Source organism: Wyeomyia smithii, chromosome 1, assembly GCF_029784165.1.
Source record: "Wyeomyia smithii strain HCP4-BCI-WySm-NY-G18 chromosome 1, ASM2978416v1, whole genome shotgun sequence".
NCBI lineage: Eukaryota > Metazoa > Arthropoda > Insecta > Diptera > Culicidae > Wyeomyia > Wyeomyia smithii.
Genome location: NC_073694.1, coordinates 95,197,077 through 95,211,285, shown reverse-complemented (window position 1 = coordinate 95,211,285; position 14,209 = coordinate 95,197,077). Strand labels below are relative to the sequence as shown.

Below are 14,209 nucleotides of genomic sequence, written 5' to 3'. Positions count from 1 at the left end.
CAATGCTGGCTGCACGAAGGTTTGAGGTTTTCGGAATTATTCTGATAGCCATCTTGATTTCACAATTTTAGCACAATATTCTCCGCATTGACCTGAGCAATGAGTGATTTCCATACGAAACTGCATGTTTTTTTCGCTCATGATGAATTAGTCATCGGAAAACCTGTTACGGTTACCAATGTGAAGAGGCTCGCCGCCCTCAGGAAATCACCCACTGCGTTGGTTACAGCCTTCGACTGCAACATGACTTTACCTGTTAAACACTCGCGTAAATGCCATTACTTGCCCGCTCTCAGTTGAATGACGTCTAGCGGGCAAAGAGAGAAGGTGGTACAGAGTGGCGCCATGTAAGTTGACTTGCCCGCCACACAACAATCACGTAGAATCTACTTGGAACGTGGAAAATACTCACGTAACTTTTCCGGTAACTATAACATGAAAAATATTTGGAGTGTAATTAACCATCAGCCAAAGAGAATTAAGTGAACAGCTCAGTTAAAGACGACGCAGTTTTTGGAATTGTTAATAAGCCAATGATATATTAATATATAAATACTATATCAAATAATATATCGAAATATATCGTGTTGTAGAGAATAAACTGTTTGTAACCATTTTAATATACCCATTCTTTTATTGATAAAACTATATTTTTGTTTACTATATTAAAAACCTGAAACCTCTCCTCCTTTCCGAAAATCTGCATTGGCGTAGACACCAGTTTTATTTTGTGCTATACCGCACACAATCGAACCCCGTTCACGGTAGCGATGTATTGAATGGCCCTTTGCTTGTAGCCCTCTTAATATTATCTGAAATAAAAAATAATGAAGTTATCTTAGGATTAAATTAGTAAATATTTATGTTATTAGGTTGAAATATATCAGTTTGAAGCATCATCCACCGAGGTATGGCCTTTTCAATGTGAATTTTATTATTTGTTAACAAAAAAAAAAAACAATTTTCATTTGGTAATTCCATGTAAAATTCAGGCAGTAGGATAAATATCATGAACGGATACGGTACATCGTGAAACACCGTAGTCGAGAATTTAAACTCCATTAAAAAAATCTACCGATTTCAAAACTACCGCAAAAGGCGAAACACATCGATTCACATATAGAGCAGGCTAGCCATCAGATGATTTACTGCATGATTCAGAACGTATCTAAATATATAAATTAGGGAGAGAGACAAAAATGTGCGAACTTCCATAACTTAGCAATGGATTTTCCGATTTGTATGCAATTTGCTTTGTTTTGTTCGACTTTATGCAAGGAATTTTTGTACGGAAAGAGAAACTGGAAAATATTAAAGAAAAAACTTTGAGGAGAAAAATAGTGTTTCTACAGAGAGCAACCGAAAGAAGAGATAGACATACATAGCACATTCTTAGAAGGCATTGACAAATTTTCAGTTGTTTGTTTGCCAATTGACAACTACTGCTAATAATTTAATAAAACGTGAATCATAGTGTATTGTACGGTGAAAAATCAAAACGGACTTTGTTCACCAATTACAATTTTATTTTTCAGTTGATTGTGGATATTTCGGTGAGAGAGACTAAGAAAGAACAAGACTGGTTGTGAAGCAGCTCAAAAATAATTCAATTCAAGGAACAATACTCACAGGAAAATTCAACGGCGAAGAAGTGCTGATACCGAGAATGCCCCTTATTTCAACAGATTGTCCATTAGAGTTCAAACGTATACAAATTCCTGTACGCCTTGAACTCGATATTACCATCAACAAATCACAAGGGCAATCTTTGGAATTCCCATGTTTTTCTCATGGTCAATAGAGTGCCAATGAAAATCGATTTTTCGAATATCGTTTAGCGGTAAGGCTGAAAAGTTTCGTCTTCTAGAAAAAAAGTCCCCATGCAAGCAAAATTTCAGCTCGATCGGACATCGGGAACACGTGCCTCAAAGGGCGGTCAAAGTTTCACGAAAAATATCGATGAAAAAGAAGCACAGGTAGTAATACATGAAATTGTCAATATCGTTTTTTTTCTCGATGCCTTATGTCTTAGAAATGCAGGAAACGTTGAGATTTGGTGAACTATTACTCATGAACTATTACCTGTGCATTATTTCCATCGGTCGAAAAGTTGAAACTTTGACCGCTTTGAGACACGTGTTCCCGGTGTCCTATGTCCAATCTATTCGAGAGAACGAAACTTTTGAGCCCTACCGCTAAACGAAATTCGAAGGTTGATTTTTTTAGATATATGCTATTGGCCCCAAGCTCGAAAATTTTCTGAGAACCAGAAAGTTGGTTTTTGAGAAGAATTTTTTTTTTTCGATGTAAGGGGCCATCACCATTGCACGTGGACAGATTTTTAACGATTTTGACCTGCCCCCCATCCCTCTTCGTGGACAACTTCCCATTTAAATTATAAACATTTTGTAGAACCGTGGACATTCCACAACCATCCCCCCACAGTTGTCCACGTGGAATGTGGATGGCCCCTAACACCAAATCTCGACGTTCCATGCATTTCTCAAACATATGGCACCAAAAAAAAATTTCGATATCGACAATTTCATGTATTTTAATCGAAATTATTCGTGAAGCTTTGACCGCTGTGAGGCACGTGTTCCCGATATCCGATCGAGCTGAAATTTTGCATTACGACTTTTTTCGAGAAGACGAAACTTTTGAGCCCCACAGCTAAACGATATTCGAAGGTCTTTTTTTTCATACATCTCATTGCCACTCTAATGGTCAATTGTATGTAGCATTAGGGTGGGGCTTATTTTCAAAAATGTTTGCGGCACCTGCTTTCCCAGGCAAAAAGACCTCCTTCGGGTTCAATAAGCAACATATAAAAAATTGGTTGAATTTCATCATGGTCTAGAGGTGGCGCAGAGGTGGTCTATGGATGTGGCGGGGCCTAACAATGGGCTTTGTTGAGCACCCTAGAAATAACACAATATCCGAAAATCAGTCCTGACAAGCGAGCTGGTACCACTATAAGTACCTAAGCCCAAAACTCTATCAACCGGTTAGGCTTCCGATTTAAAAAGTGAACCCAGAATGGAGACACGACATAGAAGAAATAGGCCAATGCGATCGCCCGAGGAGGGAGCCCTTGCTGGAGCTGGTCCTGGAACAGGGGACAGAGCGAGCGGCCAGCGGCTGGAGGAGAACGAGGTGCAAGAGCGGCTCACCAGTCAACGGACACAGCCCGTAAACTACACGCAAAACAGTCAAAGCAGCAACAGACTCCACCAAGGCACTGCTGCACCTGCTGATGATGCTGCGACCGACCGTCGTCAGTCGCTCACGTTGGCAGGCCGCCAACGGCAACGGATCATGTGGACTAGGGAGATGAACATGTATGTGATTCGTTGCTACCACGTTTGCACGAAGTTGGAGACGGATATGTCTGGCAGGCCAAGAATGCTAGACATGTTCATTGAGCAGTACCCTCGGTTTGCCAACCAGCTTTACCGGAACAAGATGTACTATCCAACAATATGCTCACTGTGACTGAGCTGGACACCATCAGGCTGGAAGTGCAGAGGGAGTTAAGGGAAGGGAATGGATCGAGCGATACGTCGAGCATGAGTTCTGCAGGGCATGATGCATCGGTTGCGAGTGAGGAGCCAGAACAAAATGCATCGATAAACACGGCAGTGGAGGAGCTACGCGCTTCGGAACAAACAATGGACCAACAACGACAACAACTACGAGGCGAACTAGCTTTCCAGATGGACACAGCGGTTACACAGTTTCGGGGAACAGACCCCACTTCCAGACACAGAATACCAAAACTACAGTATTCCTACCGGTTGACGAATGCAGTAAGAACCTTCAATAAGGATATTTTGCCACAGTATTTGAAAGCCGCTAAGAACCTTGAGGAGCTGCAGTTAATTGTGTATTGCGCGACTGTAGCCGTCGTGAGAACCCTGGGACTACGGACCTATCCCCAAGGTAACGGTGAAGGTCGTCCCTGTCCCAGTGCACAGAATGCATGGATGCGACGACTGGAATCTAGGATTGCAACTTTGCGGGTAAAAATCGGTCGGTTGACACAGTACACGAGGGGAAACCGATCGAGGAGGCTTGTTCGTCAAATAGCGGAAATCGTAAAGCCCGCAGAGCTCCGAGATCTCAGTGAACTCAAAATCACGGAGATTCTCGACACCCATGTACAACGGTTGAGTGCTCTTGCAAAACGGATGCGGCGTTATGGTGAATGTTCGAGACGGAAGAAAGAAAATCGGATGTTCAGCACGAACGAGAGAGAGTTTTATAACCACATCAGGATCGACAAACCCGATTACAGCGAGGGGCTTCTGGAGATCGGCGAAGTTACACAGTTCTGGGCCAATTTATGGGAGAACCCCGCTCAACACAATGACAGCGGGATGTGGTTGGTAGGAGAGGAAGAACATTGTGATGGAATTGAACGCATGGCTGCTGCAGTAGTAACCACCCAGGATATCCGGGAGGCTACGCGGTATACCAGGAATTGGGCCGCAACCGGACCAGATTTTGTGCACAACTTCTGGTATAAAAAACTGTCAGCAGCCCACGGACGACTAGCGGAATGCTTCAACATGGTGCTAAGAGACCCCCAGGAGTTACCAGAATTCATCACGAAAGGGGTAACCTACCTCCTACCGAAGGATCGTAACACGGCTAATCCAGCTAAGTACAGACCAATAACATGTCTCTCAAGTCTGTATAAAGTGCTCTCGTCGGTAATCACTCGAAAAGTGCAGGACCATTGCGAGGTGAACAGAGTGATGACTGAGGAACAGAAAGGCTGCCGCAAAAACACGCAGGGCTGCAAAGATCAGGTTATCATTGATGCGGTTATTGTTAACCAGACGCTCTGCGCTTTTCAGATACAGCAGTTGTGGAGGTACTTCGTAGAAAGCCAGAATCGTCACGAAATCTACCGCACTGTTTGTGGAGCAGTCCTCTTGCGCCAGATGCAGCGCCCTGCATCTGGCGCAAGAGGACTACCAGCTGAACTGCGATGTAAAAACTACGGACGAGAAGATCGCAGCGTGGAAGCTGAAAGAGCTGCATGGGACGCACCCCCATCAGTTAGCTCAAACACATATTGATAAGGTGGCATCAAATGCGTGGCTGGTGCGAGGTGATCTCTTTATGGAGACAGAAGGTTTTATGATAGCCATCCAGGACCGGGTCATTGCGACGAAGAACTACCGTAAGTACATATTGCACGAAGAGGTGGAAGATCGATGCAGAAATTGCAATGCTGTAGGGGAAACGATCGAACATGTCGTCGCAGGTTGTCAGGCGTTAGCAGAGGCAGCCTACCTCGGTCGACATAATGCGGTCGCCAAAATTGTGCACCAACAACTTGCACTGAAGCACAATTTGGTGAACCAGTATGTGCCCCACTACAAGTACCTGCCGAGCCCGGTTCTGGAGAATAGCTGCGTAAAATTGTACTGGGATCGCGTGATCACCACGGACGTCCTGATACGTGCCAACCGTCCCGACATTGTGGTCTACGACAAAAGGATGAAGCGGGTAACCATCATCGACATCGCTGTACCGTTAGATCGTAATGTCCAATCAACATTCTCGACCAAGATTACGAAATACCACGATTTGGCTGAGGAGTTGAGGCAGATGTGGCACCTTGAGGGTGTACGTATAGTCCCGGTAGTAATCTCTGCTACTGGACTGGTTCCCTGCGCCCTTATAAATTCCCTGGAAGAGTTGGTGCTGAGAAATGAACTACACAGCATACAGAAAGCAGTGGTTCTTGGGACCTGCAACACGGTACGAAGGTTTCTGAACCACCACAACACATCCAACTAAAGCAGACGGTATTAGGATTAGGATCAAACTTGACGAATCCACCGGGCCTAACCCCTTTGGCATTCAAGATAGCCCGGGGTAGGTGAAATGTTCCAGCAATATGCTGAGAAGTTCGAAATTTGGATAACAATAATAATAATAATATCAATAATAATATTAATAATAATATTATAACATAGTAATAATATTAATAATAATAATAAAAATTCTAAAGTGAATACTTCACCGAACGTCTAAGTCACGACCTCACGGCTGCTAGTAGGATCAATCTGGAAGAGTGTCTCCGCAGAACAAACAATGACGACCCAGCTTCATGTTGTGACACAGTGGCCGTATCTTTATATTTATTCATTTCGTCAATCAGAAGTAGACAATATACAATATTCTAATATTCTAATACAATGTTTACTTACAAACTATTTTTTTCAATAAGCGTTGCGATTGCGTATTGAGCTAAAAAAGTATTTAAGTTCATGCCGAGACATTGTAAAGTCAATGGTTTCGCAGTATTGATTGTAAGTGGCCATCATACGACTCAAGGGTTCGAATTTTGCATAATTTGTGCGGTAATGATTGGTGGCAAACGTGTTTCGATTTCGAAGTTGTCTAAGAGGTGCGTAGAAATTTAGCTTAGATAAAAGTGTAGCTGAATCAATGCGCTGCGAAACGATGTCGTTTACAAATGACACTATTGCGAATTCACGACGCTCTTTCAACGATTGTATGTTTATGAGCATGCAACGAGCTTCATATGATGGAAGAGGAAATGATGTCCAACCTAATTTACGAAGAGCATACAATAGAAATTGCTTTTGTACCGATTCTATTCTTTCTTCGTGTGTGATTGTATAGGGTGACCATACAATGCTGCAGTATTCCAGTATCGATCTTACATAGGCTATATATAATGTTTTGATGGTATACGGATCCTGAAAGTTGTAACAAAAGCGCTTTATAAATCCTAGCATGTTATTAGCTTTGTGGATTATTGTGTTGTAGTGGTCAATGAAGGTTAGTTTGGAGTCTAAGACAACTCCTAAGTCCCTAACTCTTTCACAATTTGCTACAGTTTGGTTTCCTAATGATATTGTAATGTTTTGTGTTGTTCTTTTTCGACAGAATGATATGTGGTTGCATTTTTTTACATTTAACTCTAGTAAGCTTGCCATGTGTAGCATATGTATATTTCATTCTGGAATGCATTGATGTCTTCTTCATTTCTTATTTCCAAAAAGAGCTTCATATCGTCGGCATAAATTAACACTTTTAGTTTTTTGAGAATAAAGGAAATGTCGTTAACGTACAAGATGAAAAGAAGAGGTCCTAAATGAGAGCCTTGGGGGACACTAGAAGTGACTAGAATCGGTTTTGAGTTTTGTCCGTTAAATTTAACTATTTGTTGGCGATTGGTTCAATATGATTCGAGCCACTTCAGGAGTGGCTCGAATCATATTTAACCAATCGCCAACAAATACACGCCCTCCACGTGACCTTGTAGATGCCACTTGTAGTTGACTTCCACTCGCTCGATCGTATGGTGGTCCGTGCTGCTAGCGGGGTAACAGCGGTGCGGGAGAATCATTCTTGCTGATATATCAGCTGCGTATCGAATCACTGGCGAGGTAGCCTGCCCCTACCAGTGTGCAGATGTTTCTGCCGATATGCTGCAGGCTATTGTTATCGCACAGCACATGAACTAATCGACAAAAAACAAACCCGTACGATAACTCGTGTATTGTTATTTTGTGAATCAAACGGAGATAAACAATTTGCGTCTAATCGAGACGAAAGCAAAACAACGAATGTGAAGCATCTGACGTTTCTTAGTTTCCCTTTTCCCATTCTCTTTTTTTCTCTGCAGCCTTTTTTTGGGAGGTGCAATGATGTCTATTGTGAGCATATATTCGAGAACATGACGTGTTCATTAATACAGGCAACTTTTGCATTTCCTCATATTTTTTTATATGTTGCTTATTGAACCCCAGGGAGGTCTTTTTGCCTGGGAAAACAGGTCCTGCAAACATTTTAAAAAAAAATCCCCACCCTAATGCAGCATGCTTGCGCACAAGCTAATTTACGCACCAGACAACAAGACAAAAAAAAACAGTCTATCACAGAGCATTGAATTAATCTTCAGTGAAAAAAAAACGCAACCTCTTTGTTTCAGATATAAATTTTGTAAATACGATACTCTGCTGATACGTACGTATCGTACTGTTACTATTGGATTGTAAAGGGTGATTTTTTTGCTATTTGGTTTTTCGTGTATTCAAATTTGACAGTTCCCGCGGGAATTCTAACAGTTGTCAAAGTCTAATATACTCAGTTTAGTTTGCCATTTCACAATGAACAGACTTACGCCTGAACAACGCTTACGAATAATCGAATTTTATTACCAAAATTCATCCTCTGTGAAAATCCACTTTTTTACCGAAAAATTGTGTTCAGTGACGAAGCTCATTTCTGGTTAAATGGGTATGTTAATGAGCAAAATTGCCGCATTTGGATCGAAGAGCAACCAGAGGCAATGCAAGAATCGCAAATGCACCCAGAAAAATGCAGGGTTTGGTGCGGTTTACATGCTGGAGGCATCATTGGTCCGTACTTCTTCAAAGATGAATGTGCCACACATCGCGCGAATCAGTGGACATATTGCGGAATGAGTTCGGTGAGCAATTCATCTCACGAAATGGACCGGTGAATTGGCCGCCTAGATCATACGATTCAACACCGCTTGGTTATTTTTTGTGGGGCTACGTTAAGTCTCTCGTCTATGCGGATAAGCCAACAACAATTCCAGCCTTGGAAGACAACATTACACGCGTTATTCGCGAGATACCAGCCGAAATGCTCGAAAAAGTGACTCAAAATTGGACTTTTCGTATGGACCATTTAAACGATCCTCGTCGCCAAAATGATATGTCCAAAGGTTTAAATGAACTAAAGAGTTTTTATTAAAGAACATTTATTTATATCCGACGTTGGACAAACAATAATCTAATTTTCCACTCTGATACGCCCATGTGTTTGTGTGTGTAGGGGTGTGTATGTGTATGTGTGTATATCTATGTGTGTGTATGCGTGTGTACGTGTGTGTATGTGTGTGTATGTGTGTGTATGTGTGTGTATGTGTGCATGTATGTGTGTGTGTAGGAGTGTGTATTTTTTTTTTTTTTTAAAGGTGGCGGGGAAATCTGCAAACAGACACCTGAGAAGAGAGCTCAGGGTGTGGGGATGAGACTAGGGGAGAGATGCTGGGGTAGTTACACTCGCCCAGACACCTACTGATCCCTGTCCCGACCCACTAAAACCCCTCCAGTCTCCAGCCCTGGTCTTCCCGGAACGACGGTTAAGTATTACGTCGGGGAGTGGCTTTTGTGCGTGATGCACCCTCTTTACTCTTATAACCTCCTTGCTAACTACCTGGAGACTGGTAATTAGCTACCACTGGCGTGTTGGTGGTTGACCCGCCACACACGTTGCAGCTCCAGAACAATCTGAGAGGCGGCCGCACAGACCGCGTTCCAGATGTCCGGGTCGTCGCACATCCTCCGGACTAGATTGTCCGGAGTAGTGCCAGGCCCGCTCACAGCCATCATGTTGCTCCTCGCTCTTGCGAAACGGGGGCATACGAAGAAGACATGCTCAGCAGTCTCCTCCTCCTCCACGCACTCAGGACACATGGGGGACACCGCGTGTCCGAACCTGTGCAGATATTGCCTGAAACAACCATGGCCTGACAGGATTTGTGTCAGGTGGAAGTTCACTTCACCATGTCGTCTCCCGACCCAGCCGGATATCTCCGGTATGAGTCGGTGCGTCCATCTGCCCTTTGTGGAGTTGGACCATTCCCGCTGCCAGCTCGTATGCCCCTTGTGTCACGTTGGTCGAAACACTCTCTGCCCTCCTTGATGGCGATGCTGATAGGCATCATGCCGGACAAGACACAGATTGCATCGTATGACACCGTACGATACGCACTCGCAACTCTCAGGCACATGAGCCTGTAGGTACTTTCCAGTTTACCACGGTAACTGTTAGTACCTAGCGCTCTGGACCACACTGGCCCACCATACCTAAGTATGGACGAAACCACGCTGGCAAGAAGTCTTCGCTTGCTGCCATAAACCGCTGAGCTATTGGACATCATACGAGATAGTGCTGCAATAGCCGATGAGGCCCTCTTACAGGCATAGTCGACGTGACTCCCGAACGTGAGCTTGTCGTCCACCATAATCCCCAAGAGCTTCAGGGATCGCTTCGAGGTGATGGTGCAGTCTCCGACTCTGACCACCGCCTGTTGCTCCGATTTACGGTTGTTCACAACCGTGACCTCCGTCTTATGATGCGCGAGCTCCAGTTTCCTGGAGCGCATCCAGTCCTCGACCTTGCGTATACAGTGCGCGATCGTCAACTCGACCTCCTCGATAGACTCGCCGTAAACCTCCAGCGTTATGTCGTCTGCAAAGCCGACGATCACAACCCCTACAGGGAACTTGAGTTTCAACACTCCGTCATACATGACATTCCACAACACCGGGCCCAGGATAGAACCTTGCGGAACTCCTACGGTAATTGGGACGCACTTCTGACCCTCCTCCGTGTCGTAAACAAGTACTCGATTCTGGAAATAATTTTCCAGAATCTTGTACAGCGACACCGGTACATGGATGCTCCTGAGCGCGAGCGCTATGGAGTCCCAACTGGCACTATTGAACGCATTCTTCACGTCGAGCGTGACGATTGCGCAGTAGCGTATTCCCATTCTCTTGCGCTGGATTGCTACCTCCGCCGTCTTGATGACGGAAGAGATTGCGTCCAGCGTGGACCTGCCCTTCCGGAAGCCGAACTGGTTACTTGTCAGACCGTGTACACCCTCCGAGTACCTCACCAGTCTGTTGAGGATGATCCTCTCAAGCACCTTGCCCGCGGTTAGGAGTGTGTATGTGTGTGTATGTATGTGTATGTGTGTGTATATCTGTGTATGTGTATGAGTGTGTATGTATATGTATGCGTGTGTGTGTATGCGTCTGTGTGTATGTGCAACTTTTTATTCTAACTCATTTTTCACAGAGATGGCTTGACCGAATTCCATGAATTTAATTGCAAACGAGAGGTCTTGTTGTCCCATTAGACTATAGTGAATTCTATTTTAATCGAATTTTTAGTTTGGAGGTTATGTATCAAAATGTCAAAATCACGAAACATCATTATCTCATAAAATACACAACCGATTTGAGCAAAATTGGGTTTGAATATGCAGACTACCTAAAAAATCCTCAATTTTCAAATTTTATAAAGATTGAACTTGTGGTTCAAAAGCTATGCAAAGAAACGTGTTCGGGAAACTGTTTAATATCACTCATGTTTCTCAGGAATGGCTATACCGATTTTCTTACAATCAGTGGTATATGGAAGGTCTAATTGCCCCATAAGACCCTAGTGATTTTTTTGCAATCGAACAATTACTTTGCCTGTTATGTTTAAAAATGTGAAAAAACACATTCAGAAGGATATTTGACCTCACTCACTATTCTCAGAGATGGCTGATCCGATTTTTACAAAATTAGTGTCGAATGAAAAGTATAGCTACCTTTTAACACCCTATTGAATTTCATTGTAATCGGGCTGTAACTTTGACTTCATTATTTTAGAAACTACACAACCGATTTGAACAATATTGGTATCAAATGGACTGAACGAGCCAGTGAAAAGAAATATGTTCCGAGGACTTTTCAAGTTTACTCGTTTTCTCAAAGATGGCTGAATTAATTTCAACAATCTTAGTGTCAAATGAATATTTTGGCTGTCTTATAGATTTTGAGGTTCATTTGATTATAATAGAGCTTTTTTTCAAGAGTTGTGTATTAAATTGTAAAAACAACGGAAGTCTATCATCTCAAAGTTACACGACTTATTTGAACATAACTACGGGTTGTCTCTCAAACCAACAATTCATAGGTGGTTCAAAAGTTATGGAAAGAAACGAAACTGATTGAACAAAATGTATTGTGTAATGACACCCGCGCATCCCGTCCATGCCTACAAGGTTCCGTCAAATTAGGTGGTACGCTTATAACCCGGAAAAAAGCCGGTCCTCCACCGGAATTCTTTTAGGAAATATAACAGAGCATACTAGCACACGGCCATCAGCCAGTTTCGTCAGTAGGTCAAACTATGCTTACGGTTGAAGCCAAGTCTTCCGCTTGGCTTGGGTGACGAAAACTGCAGAAAACTGTAGTCCCTCCCGTACGGGAGTTGTGCCACCTTCGTTTTCTCGGGTAAATATATCACATCTCCTGGCAGAGTCCTGGTGACAGCGTATCCTTATCGAAGGAGCCAAGCTCTGTGAGGCCGCGCCCAAGAAAGTTGGAAAAAATCTTGTAGTTTCGCATACGCTATCGGGGTGTTTGCGTTTTTTTGTTACCGTTAGAAAAGTGAAATCAAGGGCTGTGACTACAGTGGCCATTCTCTGTTCGAGTAGAAAGTGAATTTAAAATGTCGCATCGTAAGAGCAGTGGCAGCAAGCTAATTGAGTGAGTGTGTGTGTTTTGATGTACGAACCGATCGATACTACGCGTGGTGTAGTGCAGAAAGCAGCCTGAAGAAACGTAAAGCCCGTATGAAAACCTTGCTCTGCTAATTTGTAAGTATAATTGGTTGTAAGAGGGAACGTAGTAATGAGGCTAAAGAGCGCCACTCATATTTAAATTCATGTAAACTTTTAAATGTGTTCCGCGCAAGATACCTTCACCGAATTACCACCAAATAAAAGATTTAGGACTCAAGAAAGATTTGAGAAAAGTTCCAGCTGCATATATATAAAACTGTTCGAAATTCGATGTTTTGTATTGAAATACGGGAGATTTCTGAGACAATATCAAATTGTTTTGAAGTTTTTCCAATGGCAGAAGATTCAAACTTTGATGGCTTTGAGGGTTCACTTAACGAAACCCGATTGAGCTCAAATTTTGCATGGGGACTTTTTTCGAGGAGGCAAGCCTCTTAAAAGCTGGCGCATTTATGAATTCATCGGTCAATTTTTTCCCTATATTCTTTTGGCACCCTATTATGGATAATAATGGGAATGCCACAAAATTAAAAAACCCAAAATCATCCACCTAGCGGTGAGACTTAGCCTTTCTCATTCAAACGATTTACACGATTTTAGAGAAAATATACTCCTTGAAATTTTCTGTTGGTTTAATTTTTGATATCCAACAGCATAACAATACCGAACATTCAAGACCTAACATCATTCACACACATATGAGCATACATTGAAACATACATATGCACATACCATGAAATAAATTTTAACGGCCACGCGTCCTGTAGAAGCCTACGGGGTTCCGTCACATTAGATGACATACTTAGAACCCCGAAAGAAGCCGGTTTCCTACCGCATTCTTTTGACTTTGGCACAGCCCTCAGCTGTGCATGGAAGTAGGTCAGAGTATGCTTACTGTTGAAGCCCAGTCTTCCGCTTGGCTTGGGTGACGAAAACCGCCACCCGTAAGCACAATTATATAAAACAAAAGCCCGTGGTTGGATACTTGATGGGTCGGCAACTCGTCGCCGCGCGAGGGGTGAGTTACCGAAAAAGATGCTTAGAAACAATAAAGAGTGGGGAGCGCGCGGCGCACCACTCTCGGTTGACTTAGATAAAATGTTCTAAAGTAGAGACAGGCCGAGAAAAGGCCATTAGGGTAATAAAGATAGGCAGTGATTTCGCGAGGGGAAATTGTTTTTCGCGAAATACACTTTAGGGTTAGCAGTAAGCTTTCATGTAAAACTTAATTCAATCGGAAAGTTAATGAGATTCCGTACGGTCCGTACCGTACGTACAGGAATTTCGTGGTTCGGTTTAGATTTCTCCGTCTAAAGTATCACAGTTCTTGATAGAGCAACAGGAGTTGCCCTACATGTATGGCGACAGCGGCCTTACGGAGGCCATACGAGTTTGGTAGTTAATTTGATGTGATTTGTGGAATGAAATTCGAGGGTTTCAGTATAGTGTGCAATAAGGGAGAAAAATTGTACGTAAAAGAAAACAAAAGAAGAACAAGAGTGGACAGAGAATTGCGAGTTGTGGAAAAGTTTCGTTTTCTGAGCTATTATCACCGAATATCGTCAAAGAGTTGGTATATTAGCGGAAGTGCAACAGCGAGTGGAAAGAAATGTGTTTTTTGAAAGACTATTATATAACGGAAACTGCAGTGAAAAGTGTTAAGTTCAGTTCGCAAATGACTTTATGATTGGCAGGAGATAGAAAAAAGTAGGAGGGTGGTATTCAAGACACGACCGCATGACGTTGGACTACGGTATTCTTATATTCCATTAAAACAAATAATAGAGAGAATTGCAACTCTAGTATTTGCTGCAATTTTATCTA

The 14,209-nt window shown here is 42.9% G+C and overlaps 1 protein-coding gene across 3 annotated transcripts in view; it reads right to left on the bottom strand.

The window, feature by feature from the left end:
* Window positions 1-604: 604 nt before the first annotated feature.
* Window positions 605-14,209, bottom strand: part of LOC129733821 (glutathione hydrolase 1 proenzyme-like) — an 840,124-nt gene continuing 826,519 nt past the window's right edge. For all 3 annotated transcript variants that reach the window (XM_055695340.1, XM_055695339.1, XM_055695341.1), the window contains one exon: window positions 605-812. In XM_055695340.1, the coding sequence (XP_055551315.1) occupies window positions 666-812 (147 nt within the window). In that variant the 3' untranslated portion in view covers window positions 605-665. The remainder of the gene's footprint in view (window positions 813-14,209) is intronic.